General features: G+C 39.4%; 1 protein-coding gene across 2 annotated transcripts in view; it reads right to left on the minus strand.

The window, feature by feature from the left end:
• Positions 1-4,952: 4,952 nt before the first annotated feature.
• VCAN (versican) overlaps positions 4,953-14,964 on the minus strand; it is a 156,225-nt gene continuing 146,213 nt past the window's right edge. For both annotated transcript variants that reach the window (XM_068247930.1, XM_068247934.1), the window contains 3 exons: positions 12,289-12,433; positions 10,678-10,860; positions 4,953-7,534 (listed from right to left, as the gene is read on the minus strand). In XM_068247930.1, coding sequence (XP_068104031.1) covers positions 7,404-7,534; positions 10,678-10,860; positions 12,289-12,433 — 459 coding nt within the window. In that variant the 3' untranslated portion in view covers positions 4,953-7,403. The remainder of the gene's footprint in view (positions 7,535-10,677; positions 10,861-12,288; positions 12,434-14,964) is intronic.

The raw sequence follows: 14,964 nt of genomic DNA on the forward strand, positions 1-14,964 counted from the left end.
TTATGCTGTAATTTATTTTCTTAAAGATATTTGAAGTGAAATAAAAAAATAAACAGAAACTTATCAAAGTAGAGGGAAGACTCTGGGTCCTAATGAGCCTTCCCGTTCCTCTCCTTGTCCCCTCGTTCCAGCACTGGCTCCACCATTCAAATCTCCGACTGCGGCAGGCTTCGGAAGTCTTCAGGAACCCGAGTACTCCTGAAGACTGGCGGCTCCGTAGTGCGCATGCGGGAGTGCATGAGAGAGTGTGCTTGCAAACGCGCAGTAAAGATTGGCCCATCTTCAGGAGCACTCGGGCTCCCAAAGACTTCTGAAGCCTCCAGAGAGCAGTCTCCAACCCATTAGTTGGAGAATGCTAAAAGGGGAGACAGCACTGGAACCAGAGACTTCCCTCTCCTTAGGTATGTATCTGTTTGTTTTCAAAATATAATTAATTTATTTAAAGAGAAACCATAACAAAGGATTGAACTTCATCCCAATCAGTAGCTGATACCCCCTTTCCCATGAAAAATATTTTCCTTTTCTCAAATGGATCATCAGGGGGCTTTGTATGGCTGATATTGTGGTGAAACTGACATCACACTGTGGGAGCCTTGTTGCATTGTGGGAAATGACAGCTGTTTCCAACTGCCAAAACTGCATCATCTCTTTCCACAGACATCACCTGACAGCAGTAAAAATGTCGCCATGTGATAAATGTCAGAATGTAAATCAGGGAAAGGAAAGATTTTACAATGGGCTTTGCCACATTGACTACATCATTTATAAATAATTATTGTAAAAATTAAGCACTTTTTTCATTATGTTTATTTTCACTGGAGATCCAAGTCTGAAGTAAATTAGAAAACAAACAAACAGATATTTACCTTAATGCTGAATACACACCATGCGTTTCCGCGTCGAATGCGTCCGTCGATACGCGTCGATTCAATTATTTCCAAGCATTTCCGAACGCATTTCGATGATTTTTAGGTCGATTGCCATGTAAAGTATGGCAAATCGACCTAACGATCCATCGAAGCTTGAATCGGACATGTCGGAAATAATCGAATCGATGCGTATCGACGGACGCATCGAACGCGGAAACGCATGGTGTGTATCCAGCATAAGAGAGTGAAGGCTCTGGTTTTCAGCACTGGCTACCCCTTAAAGAAAACCTGAACTGAAAATTAAAAGTCAAAATAAGCGTATACAAGTCATACTTACCTTCCATGTAGTCTAGTACTAAAGTAGATGAAAGCGGCTGGGCACATCCAGTAAAAAAAGACCTTTATTGCAAATGATTAAAAACTGATATGAGGCTTCAAAGGCTGCAGGTGCCAGGAGAGAGAGGGACAAGCAGAAAAGAACAGTCGACAGCTGTTTCGCACTCAGACAAAAGAGCGCTTCCTCAGGACATGTGAGCCCCCCAAGAGTCACCCCTTAAATACTATACTCACGGTAAGCAGCAGCCGAGGGAGGAGGACGCCATATCGGACACACCTACCATCACCGCAAGGAGTCCTTCCTGAACGCCACCTGCGTTCCAGAGAGCGGAAGAGGCGGAGCAGAAGTGGTTTAATACCCAACCTAAAGGACCAATAGCGAGCGCATACAATGCGCTCTGTACGCTATGGCTGCACGGGCTGGAAGACCCCGCCCCTACCCCCGACGTAATGCAGGCAAAAGTTGGAGGTATGCCCCCTGCCTGCTCTCAAGTGTGGGGAGAGCGGACCTCGGAGGTCCGCCTCCCCACATCAAAAAGAGAGCCACGGCATCCCCCGCAGCCAAATAGACTCAGATACAAAAACTGACAGCGATGGCTGTCTATGGGCAAAAAAGCAGTGGGGGCAAAAAAATGCACAAGGACACAATAGTGCGGGAGAATGGCAAAACAGACCCCAACGGGCTTAGCCCGCACAAACAATACCTGGCCCCAGGAAAGGTACCACAGATAGGTGATGCTGCAGACGGCCTCCCCCTCCTCAGCGCCGACCCTAAACGTAAAAATAGGGGATAAGAAAGAGGAGATAAATAAAGTATATAACAATACAAAGTGAAATTATTTAAAAAAGAGAATAAACAACCATAGCAGCTACAAGAATACTGATAAATCATTGCGTTCATTTAATCCCATAGGGCCAGTTGCCTCAAAGTAAGAGATCCAGAAGCTTTCCCTGCGTAGCAACTTTTTAACCCAATCACCACCCCTAGTGTCTTTTTCCACTACCTCCAATCCAAAATCCCAGTCGCTTTCATCTACTTTAGTACTTGGCTTGTTGAACCTACTCTGGGTCTGGAGCACTCCGGAGTGACCAAGTGTGGTGGCCCAGTGCACCTCTTTTCTTCATACTGTGGACCTTCCATGTAGTCTACTCCTCAGTGTCTTTCTCCTGTTCCGCGTCCTGTTTGTTCACTGTGATCAAGGGAATTTTTCGTCCTCCATTTTGAAAATGGCCGTTACCCATAACAGCTTTCTGGTAAGCACACAGTTAAACTGTAACATCGCCCACTTGACCCATAGGAAAACATGGACATTACCTGGTACATCAGTTTTCCTCTCAGCTATAACTGACAGCAACTGATATTTTACTGACAGCAACTGATATATTTCAGATCTGACAAAATATTGTCAGAACTGGAAGGGATTATTGTCAGAAGAAAATGGTGAGCTTCTGAGAGGAACTGATGGCAAGGTAACTATGTAATGTTCATTTTAAGTTACCTCATGTGTTTATTTTAAATATTTTTACTCAGTACAGGTTCTCTTTAAGCATTCTCCAACCGATGGGTTAGAGACTGCTCTTTGCCACAGGCTTCAGAAGACATCAGAAGCCTGTGTGCTCCTTAAGACGGGCCGCATGTGTGAGCACACTCTCTTGCATACTCGCACATGTGCAGTACGGAGCCTCCAGTTTTTGGGAGCATTTGGGCTCCCAAAGGTAAAGGTAAATTTAAAATGGAAGATTGAACTCAATTGTACAAAATTGTGATTATTTCCTATTTACTTTACCAATTTGTCATTGATTCTATAATAGATCTTGAGAAAGGGATGTGCAATGTAGTCCACTCTGTTCTTGTCAATTAGTGTAAAGAGAAAATAAAAAGGTGCTAACTGTTTTTTACATAGGAACTCTAGAGACAAAACAACAGTATAAACTACAAAACAAAAATGAGTAAAAGGCGGTGTATAATGTAGCTTCTATGGTGCTCCTCCCACACAACCCCACAACAGCTGTGTGACCAGAACATCTATTACTGCGCAAACAACTACCATACTTTGGGCAAGTACTGCTGTCCAACAAATGCCCCCCCCCTTCTTTTTTCACATACTCTTTACTGTTTTGGGGGTGGGGGGTTGTTTTGCTTTTTTCAAAGATGGGATAGCTGAGAACGCCGTGTGCAAATACTGTTGTGGGAACCAACATACACAGTGGAAAAATAAAATGTTTTATATACAGTACATGCACTATGGAAAGGCAGCAGTTTGGACCCGGTGCAGCTTTGCAGCCTTGAGTGTCTAGAAGGGAAAGAACTAGGAAGGATGTCAGTTACCGCTCCAAAAAGCATACTATGTACTGCCAGTTAGTAAAAAAAAAATTGATTCTAAAATGTATGTTTACTTTTAAATACATTTACATGAAAATAAACCAGCAGTGTTACTAATTTATTCTTGTGATTATCAAAAAATAACCTCTCTAACCCCTGCAGAATCTTCGATGCATGTCCCTGATTGCAGCAAGAAAGAGGTGTGGCTAAGCAGGTGAATGCGTTTTATACTTATATAATTTTATATATATGTATATATATATATATATATATATATATATATATATATATATATATTATTATTATTTTTTTTTTTAACAAAGCATGCTATAACCATATTGTATTATATACATTTTACACCGTTGTTTGACAGTTACTTGGTGCATGAAGGCAGCCAAGAATGTAGCCTTCAGGTTTGCTGTAAGGTATTTCATAGATTTCATAGACACTGAAGTGAAAATCAAGTGATGAAAATCAAGTGATGAAATAACCCCATAGTGCTACATAGGACTTTCCTGGAATCCCACTGTTTTATTTTGTATTTAAAGATCTATCTTTAAACCATCTTTGACTCAGGCATACAAGGGTCATTGTTTAATGTTATTCAACTTTCATACAGAAAAATCTTGAACTTTTCAACTTATTTTTTGTTCCCTGCTGCTCTCTAAATACTTATCGGGGACAGTTACACTATATTCCAACTGCATAGAAACTGTCATTTAGAACCTTGAATTCTTGACCCTTAAAGTGAGGAAAAAAAGGAACACAACCTTGTTCCAAGTAGGATGGGATCGTGTAAAAGAGCTGTGGATGGGCACACCTCTGTTAGGATCGTGTGTCTGATATTGTCTGATATTGTGACCTAGGCAGGTATCACTTCACAAAGTATTCCTCCAACAAATCAGCACACCTTATTCGTTGGGAACACGCTCTTTATTGAGCCATCAGTATCCACAAGAAAGTAGCCGACAATTGTTTCGGGGGCCTTGCATAGTCCCCCTTTATCAAGGCGTCAACCACACGCCTTGATAAAGGTGGACCCTGCGAGGACCCCCAAAACAATTGTCAGCTACTTTCTTGTGGATACAGATGGCTCAATAAAGAGCGTATTCCCATTAAATTTGGTGTGCTGATATATTGGAGGAATATTAAGTAGGATAAGGACTGTACCTTTTCGTATTATGTCACTTTAGTTACCCTTTAAGTACTGAGGAGCTTAGATGCCTCCCTCTACCAAGCAGCTGCAGGACACTTGTGCATTTTAGAGTTTATTTGTTTTTCCTACAATTACACATTTTTCTATTTAGAAAAATTCCAAAAATTTAGAATAAATAAAAACACTATAAACCATACACTAGCAAACAAAACAAAGTTTCTTTGGTGAAAGAAAAGCAGATATAAAAGTTACAAAGATTTAGACTTTCATTCACAAATACCCAAAAGTTCACATTATATACTATACATGTAATAATATAAATACAGAAAAAAAGTTATTATGTGCATTGTAATAGTAGAAAAACATACAGGTCAACACTGTGGTGCATTGCTGTCAAGTACAAAGAATGATAACACAAGGTGCAGCAGTCATAGGAATGCATCAGTCACACAAGAGCTTTATATAATAACGTGATGAAAAATATGGATGTGCAGTTGTCCATAACACCCAAATTAGTCTAGATGTGATTAGTTTGGTATGCCCAGGTTCAAGGCAGGTGCTTTGTGATTGGTTGTTACTGCACTCTTCCCATTCTGTTATTAAATAAGGCCCAATAAGTTTTTCAGACTGTTGGTTGAGAAGCCATATTACATATATTTCACTTTTTTTTGGAATGGCTTTCTTCCAGCCACGATCACACTAAACCGTATTTAACTCAGTTGCCTAATTACAACAAGTTATTTGGTCTTCTGAACAGGAGCAGCTTTGAGATGTTCACAGTGCCCACTAGCAGTGAAAAAGAGTATTACAATATTTCACTGCAAACTGTATTGGTTAAATAATACACTTGCAAGACATCGTATACATTTGACTTAAAATCGGAACTGTAACTTTGAAGCATACACACAAATTTATGTTTTATAGAAATGTTTATTTATTTATTTTTATCTGTTACATTCGTTCATTTGCTCAATAATTTCCACATTATTTTTCTTGGATGAAATCATGTGAACATTACAGACATGATATTTGAGGCAATAAATGTGTTGCCTGGTTCTCCTCTTTTCAAGCTTAAAACGTGCCTAAACACAAAAAGGGCAGCCTTTTAATGGAAAAAAAATGTCTGGCTGTGCCATAGGTTCCTTTTAAATCTATAGCTTAAATTCATATGGGAATTGGTTCAAATTAAAAATGGCTGTCCAATTTGTGGTATACTTTTAAATTAGAAAGGAGATACGTTAAACTGGAAAACATTGAAGAATTTTTTGTTAGGTCACCGAATAACGATTAGGATTAAATTATTATATATGCGATAGTTTTTTAATGGTACTACCCAGATATAAAAAAAAATGGTTACTCCACATTTGTTTGAACAACTATCCTGAATCTCTTTTACTTGTAAACTTTAAAATTTAAAATGAATCCCCCACTTGTTCCTAAAACAAGAGATGACATACTGATGTTTTAAATTGTGGTCGCCAAGGAAACACACAACATGGTGTAGGTATGGCTTCCTACATTTATCTCTGTATGCTTCACAGCTGCCGCATATATCAATAAACATTCATTTTATTTTAAAAAAAAACCTAGAAAATGATTATATACAAAATTATTTTCTTTTTTATTTTATTTTATTTTTTTACAAAAAAAAATTGTAAAATGCACCTTCAAGATACACCAACTAGTGTGCTGAATACACAGAAGAAGGCTCCTCTACTTGTGAAAGCTGGTAGGAGACCTTGTAGAAGACCTTTTTCATAACGCAAAATCAAAACTGACTCAGTTTGTGTTCCCAACATTGCATCTATTTGTGCAGCAGTAATGACAGAATTTTAAAAACTTGCATCAAAAAAATGATGCAACTTTATACATATTATGATGCAAAAATGGTGCATCTATGTCAGGTCTGACTTTGCATCAATGACCTTTTTTTTAAAAAAAAATTTCTCCATGGATTAGATTAGCAGTAATAAAGTCTAAAAAACAAAACAAAACAAAAAAAAGCTACAGACTTACACAATGAAAATTCATCCGGCAAGTTCTTTGTATTAAAGTGGTCATGGATGAATATTAACATTATTTTATTGCAGTCAACAAAGAATTCTTGATCCCGTAAGTGTGGAATTTTTTTTCTCCCTTAGAACCTATAATTTTCTTTTTCCACAACTCAAAAAATTAGATTATATGGCACAGATGTCTTCATGATGTACCTCTCACAAATCTCATCATCTGGCACTAATTTTTTTTTCGCCATGTTTTCAATTTTCTCCAGCCTTAGTGAAGTATTATTTGCATAATTAGTTATTTAGCCTTTGCGCCATAGAGCAGTTATTATTAAATATGCCTGACTTTAGTTTGACTACTTAAATTTTATATACATGATTAGAAAACATATTTAAATCATCTTATTTACAAATATCTCCCAAGCTAGGATCAAGCTGTTTAAATATTAATGTAAGCTTGCATTAATACAAAAATTTGTTCGCATTGATGACACAAACTAACTGTTCTAGTTGGCTGGAAATTATTTTATATGCAGGTTTATTTCCCTCTAATTAACACTTGAAAATTCGTTCTTGTTTTTCTTGGTTGTCTTTAGCCATTGTCCAGTCCCAGATCAGATCAGACAGATAATATTTCTTAGAAGTCTAGTGAAAGGCACTGTATTGTAGTAGGACTTTGGCAGTTATGATGTCCATTAATGATAAAGCTGGGGCATTCAGCGTGGTGACTCTTGCCAGCTCCTCCTCCAGTTATGGTGATGTTTGGGTACATGCAGTGGAGCCCTCATCTCAGGTGGGCTAAATTTGTAGTAATATTTTTTGGAATAAGTCCTTTGGTAGGCAGAAGCTGAAAGTATAAAATAAATGAATATTAACTGTCATACAATATATACTGTGCAGAATTAGCAACATTTATTTCAGAGATTACATGTAAACGTGTGATTAAATATTATGTTGATAAACATTGATAATAAAAACAATCTTGGTGTAAAAGTTAAAGCCAAATACCACATTTGTTACTTTTGAATACAATACAGTAATTTTTGAAATACAACAACGTTGATCAGATGGTTAATCTTGCACCTGGACTTCAAAGCCTCGTACACACGTACAAGGACTGTTGCCTGGAAGGAACAAGGACTTGACCCTTCAAACACCAGTGCAAGGCCACAGATGTACAGATGTGTTATTAGCCTCTAGGCTATCCAGGAATGATTTTACTATGAAGAGTTGAGGTACGCCAACAGAGTGGCACAGAGCAGGCGGATGAGTAAAAGAACAATGCCATTGTCCCGCACTTGGCAAAATCAATCCCGTATGGGGCTCACTGGTCACTGGCCAACACAACAAGGGAAATCAGGTGCAACTGTACAAATGTTACACGCATCCCTAGGTGGTCTTTATTGGCTCTCTCAGCTGAATTTAATGTTGTATGTGTCTGTAGCTTTATTTGAACCTAGTACGTCAAAAGGTTAAGAAGTGTGGAACAGCAATATCATGACAGATATAAATATTCTTTTAGTTGTACTGAAAAGTAAATTGTATTCCTTTTTCAGTATTCTGTATAAGAAATGAGAAAAAGCTAATAAAAGTAAGGCAGACACCAATAAAATCTAAAAGAAGCTGTCAAAGTGGCTCCAAACAGGACATTTTTGTTGCTCAAACAGGAAAATTTCAGCCTGTTTTGTAAAACTTTGGGAACCGTAGATCATCAAATGATCAATGACTTACAAAAATTAAAGTGGCCACGTTGGATGTTTTCTCACAAATATATTGTAACCACTGCATTTTTAAGGAAATGCTAGACAATTCTAAACTGAGTCGCACAATTAATTGCTGCATTATTGCAAAATAACCTGGTATAGATTTGCTTAAACAGTGACAGTATTCATTGTTTCAGCACTATATAGTCTGAGCTTTTGATAACATCTTTTCTATGATAGTTCAGGCCAGCAGGCTGCTGGCTTACAGTCCGCGGAATAAAGTAAGCTGGTCATCTTAACGCCAGTCCATACTGACAAAAATGTCTTGCCTGAGATTCGGTTGTATTTATCATGATATAACATTTAGGGTTGTCTCTAGCCTTTTTTTCACCTCAGACAGGAAGTCCTGTGCCACCACACTACCCCCCCCCCCCCAAAAAAAACCAGACACTTACCACACACTCTGCCTTTACACACTGTTCTGGGGGAGCGCAGGTGGGGGATGAGGACAGATAGTGGCACAATGGGAAACAGGGAGGCACAAATGGGGACAGAAGGAGGCAAAGTGGGACAGAGGGAGGCACGGGTGACAGATTAGGCACAAAGGGGGACATAAAGAGGCACAAAAGGGGACAGAAGGAGGCCAAAAGGGGGACAGAGTGATGCACAGAGGGGAAAGGCAGCACAAGGAGACAGAAAGAGGCACAAGGGCCAGAAAGAGTTGCAAAGGGGGACTGAAGGATGAAGAAACGGTGACAGAAGGAGGCATAGACAGAGACAGAAAGAGACACAGAGGGGGACAGAAGGAGGCACAAAGAAGGACAAAAGGAAGCACAAAGTAGGGCAAAATGAGGCACAAAGGGGGACAAAAAGAGGCACAGGGGGACAAAAGGAGGTGCAAAGGAGAGCAGAAGGAGGCACAAAGGGGACAGAAAGGGCACATGGAGACTGAAGGAAGCACAAAGGGAAACAGAAGGAGGCACCAAGGGAGACAGAAGGAGGCACAAAGGGGGACAGAAGGAGGCACAAAAGGGGGGGTAGAGGGATGCTTGGGGGAAGAGGCAGCACAAGGTGACAGAAAGAGGCACAGGGGGACAAAAAGAGTCACAGGGGCCAGTAGGAGTTGCAAAGTGGGACAGAAGGAGGCACAGGGGGGCTGAAGTAAGCACAAAAGGAGACAGAAGGATGAACCGGGGGACAAAAGGAGGCACAATGGGGGACAGAAGGAGGCACAGAGGGGGTGCAGCAGGAGGCACAAAGGGGGACAGAAGGATGCACAGGAGGAAGAGGCAGCACAAAAGGACAGAAAATGGCACAGGAGAGGAAAGGAGGACAAAAAGGAGGAACAAAGAGGGGCGAAGGGGGCACAAATGGGAATAGAAGGAAGAGCTGGGGGACAAAAGGAGGCACAATGGAGGGCAGAAGGAAGCACAGGAGGACAGAAGGAGGCACAAAGGGGGGCAGAAGGAGGCACAAAGGGGGACAGAACGATACACAGGGGGGAAGAGGCATCAAAAAAGGACAGAAAGAGGCACAGGGGGGCAAAAGGAGGCACATGGGGGACAGAAGGAGGCACCGCCACCTGCTATTTATTGGGCACCTCAGGCACCTATGGCAGAAGTCCAACTTTGGCAGCACCTCAGGCGCCCAAATTTCTTGCCTTGATAAGGCGAAGATGAAGATTATAATAATTTAACCACAAACTTTTTTTTTTGCATAAAAAGATACAGTTGAAACTCAAAAAATTGAATATCATGCAAAAGTCCATTTATTTTAGTAATTCAACTTAAAAGGAGAAACTAATTTATGAAATAGGAACTCTTCGCAGGTGTTTTTGAGTAATTAGCTGATTAGAGTCTTGACCCTGGAATATTGAACGGATTCACAATGTTCTAATGGGCTAAGGTTTTGATTTTGTGGTTCTTATAAGCTGTAAGCCATAATCATCACAATTATAACAAATAAAGGCTTGAAATATCTTACTTTGCATGCAACGAATGAGTCTATTTATATACCGGTATTAGTTTCACCTTTTAAGTTGAATTACTGAAATGACGTTTGCACAATATTCAAATTTTTCTAGTTTCACCTGTATTCTCTGAAAAAAAAAATCAAAAAGATGGCTATGAAATAACATAATGGAAATGGTTACAAGTTTTGTTGTCATTTTTCAGTAAATTGATTCTGCTTTTTGGACAGATCCTTACGCTAGGATTTTTTTTATTTATTTAAGCACATTTCTAATGAAGGTTTCCTAGGTTCAATTTGAAAAGAGGGTGATACTTACATTGCATGCATGTGACCTTAGGAATGTCCCACCTTCCATCACCTCGGCATCGTATAGTTGGCATATGTCGCTGGATGAAGCCGTCTTTGCAGTGATAACGGACCATGGTATTGACTTCATACCGTGGTTTTGACTTGCCAAATGTTCTTGCATTTTCTACCGAAGGTGGCTGACCACAGGCAACTTAAAAAGGCAGAAAATAATATATCATATGTTAATAATTCAACAATCATTTTTGAAGAGTAAACTACAATCATGCAAAATTGATTTAGCTGTCATCTCTCTAATGTTGAGCACGGGCTAATAAATATGTCTTTATTTATGTTTTACTGTATGACTTTTATGCACAGGAAAAAAAAAATGGATTCTTTAACCTCCTGAGCGGTATGCCCGACACTGTTTTGGGCACGCCGCTTGCTGACCTCAGGAGTCCCCCAGTATAAATCTAATACATTGCATGCCTGCAAAAGGTTTAGCTAGCACTAGGCTAAGCCCCCCCCCCCCCGATCATCCGTGATCCTGCCACCTATACATTACCCAGATCGGCGCAGCCTCCCCGCACAGCTCCGGTCTTCTCTATGGGGAGGATTGTGGCTGCACATGGTGACGATCGGTGATGTCATGACGTCATGTACGATCCTCCCCATAGAGAAGACCAGAGCTGTACGATCGCTGGATCCAGGCTGGGTAATGTATAGGCGGCTGGATCGGGGGTGTTCGGGGGTGCTGGCCACCTATACTAACTAGCCCAGTGCTAGCTAAACCTTTTGCAGGTATGCAATTATTCGACTTACGCGGGGGAACTCTGAGGCTGCAGAACCTCCTGAGCGGCGTAACGCTTAGGAGGTTAAGCAATTCCACCTGCCCCTACCCTATGGATATACTATCATGCACTATACATTATCATGCAATCAAAACTACAAATAGTTTATGGGCACCGATAAAAAAGTCAGAGGGTGGAGAAACACAAAAAAGTTAATGGTGAATACACAAGTACCCACTGGGCCCTTTCTGCTCCAGGACACCATAGCAGCTGCTATTGACCCTTACTACTACTTATGCCTGGTACATACCATGCAATTTCCCATCAGATAGAAGGGTTGAATATCTGTTTTCCACTGGTTTTTCTGATTGATTTTGTATAGAAGTGATTGGAAAATGGATCAGAAAAATGTTCGGAAATCAGTTCAGACCTGTTGGAAGTTATCTAATCAATCCATCTATCTGACGGGAAATCGCATGGTGTGTACAAGGCATAACACAGTCTAGGAGGTAGGAGGAACTCCACTTTTACTAAATATCTCATCTGGCTGTGTTTACATCCTCCTTTTGTAAATAAAGCTGTGTTTTCCGCCACCAGTGTGATCTAATGAGAAAAAGTTACAGAGCTTCAATGATAAAGTAGCACTTAAAGCTGGGCAACTCTCAGTGTTTTCACTAGTTTTGGAAACACTGGGTACGGATCACACAATCACTATTTTACAGTACAAAACCAAAATACAATGTTGTGGTGGGAATGGAGAAAAGATTCTAGTGCAAAAATAATGTTGAAAACTATCCATACACTTAAAGTGTTTTCTTGAAGTTTAAAAGCAATCAGTAAGCACATACCTGTTCCTTTCTTGCAGGTGTATGTGAGATGATAATTGCATGGGACGTCATTCCACTGGCCATTCTCATGCCAAATGATGACAACACAGTCTTCACCAGCAGAAAAGAAGCTGTCCGGTTGGTTTGGTCTCCAGTTTTCATATTGCTAAAACAAGAACAAAAACATGTAGTTTACTAATTATTTATATTATAATATATTATTATATATTATATTTACTGATTAGTTATATTATATTATTATATGAACTTACTTAACGCACACCTTAACTGAGAGGGATATGGAGGCTGACATATTTATTTCCTTTTAAGCAATGCTGATTGCCTCACTGTCCTGCTGAGCCTCTAACACTACTATTTTTAGCCATAGACCCTGAACAAGCATGCAGATCAGGTGTTTCTGCCTGAAGTCTGACTGGATAAGCTGCATGCTTGTTTAAGGTGTGTGATTCAGACACTGTTGCAGCCAAAGAGATCAGCAGAACTGCCAAGCTACTAGTATTGTTTAAAAGGAAATAAATATGGCAGCCTCCATATCACTCTCAGTTCAGGTGTTCTTTAAAGAGACGCTGAAGCAAATACAAATTATGATATCATGAATTGGTTGTGTAATACGGATAATTACTAGAACATTAGAAGCAAAGAAAATATTTTTATATTTTTATTTTCAGTTATATAGTGTTTTTTATAACATTGCATCATTCTTTAATATTTGCAGTTTACACACTACTCAACATTCTAAATGATGTTGCAGAGCAGGCAAATGAACTTTTGACCTTTCCTCTGGAGAAGAAAAAAACAATACAATGCCTGACAGTTGAGATAACAAGCTTCAGAAGACAGAACTCTCTGCGACTTTGAAAGTCATGGAGCTCAATGGCTTTTTTGCATCGATAACCACTGGAGTTTCTTAACTCGTCCTGTACTGGAAACAATATTAGACTCATATATCTGCTGCTAATGTTTTATTTCTTAGCTGTAGTACACATACAAATCATTATATCATAATTTTTTTTTCGCTTCAGTGTCTTTAACCTACCTGGCGGTACGCAGTTTCATAGGCTGCATCCACGGGAGGATTTTTTTTAAATAAAATGTAATTTAAATGCTTTAGCTAGCACTTTGCTAGCTAACTATGCCTCCCAAGCCCCGCCGCACCTCTCTGATCCCCCGATCGCTGCCGGCAATATTTACCCCTCCGCGATCCCGCAAGAGCCGCAGCTTCACTCATCACCATGGCATCGACATCATGACGTCATGCGCAGTCCTGATCCTCCCCATAGCGAAGCCTGGAACTGATTGGGAGGCTGCGCTATCACAGGGGTACGTATAATGGCGGCGATCGGGGGGATCGGGGGAGAGCGAAGGCACTTGGAGGGCATGGTTAGCTAGCGAAGTGCTAGCTTAACCATATAATTCACATTTTATTTTAAAAAATCCTCCGGGGGCCATGTGATCCTCTCCGGCGCCTAGCCCGAACGTAGGTCGGGCTTACCGCCAGGGAGGTTAAGAAAGAGCAAAGTTTAATACAATAAGCAAATGCAAACCAGTAAAATCTGATGTAATTTCCCATTGCTTGCTAATATGTATAACATTTTTAAAGTACATTTTACATATTTATGATTACAATATTCTTAGATGTTGCCCCTTACTTAAAATTTCGATGGCAACGTTTATTTGAGTATGTGAACTGTGCAAAAGGTCCATTGGTATTCATCATTATTAAGTAAAAATACTTTATATTTACTTTCCAGCTCAGGTTTTACTTATATGGTTAAGAATTAGCAAGCTCTGAACTCTTCATGTTTTTCCAGCATGTCTGTGAGTGACATTTTATTACCTCACATGTAATTACATCATCAAACACCTTTATCTTGACTTAACGGCTTTGGTTTTTCTCAAGGTTAATGCCAAAAAGCTTTAAGAACAAGTTTGGTTTCTATTCTGTATTTTTTATCTTCTCTTAGCAGCTTGGCAGAATCCCAAATGTGATACTTAGCCACGATCTCCAAGATAATTACACAAGAACTGTATATGATTTAACTTTTTTTCCTTTTTTTTTAGTCTCAAGACTTAATGATGCACACATTCAGAAATACAGTTTACATGACAAAAATAAATACGCAATAATGTTAAAAAATATTAAAGAAAAACAAATAGTTTATTTTGGGTTATTCCAACGGTCAAAAAAAGGCAGGCATTCACCCTACAAGCGCTGATTTCATAATAAAATAAAACCTTGAGTTTTCTAAAAAAAAATGTTTTAGAAATTATCCATATTTTTTTCAAGTTATGTCCATTGCATCTTGTCAAGACAGTGTGCTTTTGAGCTCTCTATCCTTTAAGTCCTCATGTCTAGGGGAAGACAGCCGCTGATTTCCTAGGCTATATATTCTATTCAAAAACACTAGGGATCCAAATGCAATAGCATGATTATGATATGGGAATCTCTTGTGAAAAAAAAAAGTTAATCATCTATCAGGTTAATGAAGAAAATGCTGTGCAATTGACATATAAATGATAATAATAATAGTTCATAAAGCGACAGCATTTTCCACGGCACTCTACAGAGTAAGAAACTAACACAGGGTACATAATAATACATACAGACAATGGTATACACAATATGCAATAAAATGTCACACTCTCAGTCAGCTTTTTGAGACAACAAAAAACCCC

This window comes from Hyperolius riggenbachi, chromosome 1, assembly GCF_040937935.1.
Source record: "Hyperolius riggenbachi isolate aHypRig1 chromosome 1, aHypRig1.pri, whole genome shotgun sequence".
Taxonomy (NCBI): domain Eukaryota; kingdom Metazoa; phylum Chordata; class Amphibia; order Anura; family Hyperoliidae; genus Hyperolius; species Hyperolius riggenbachi.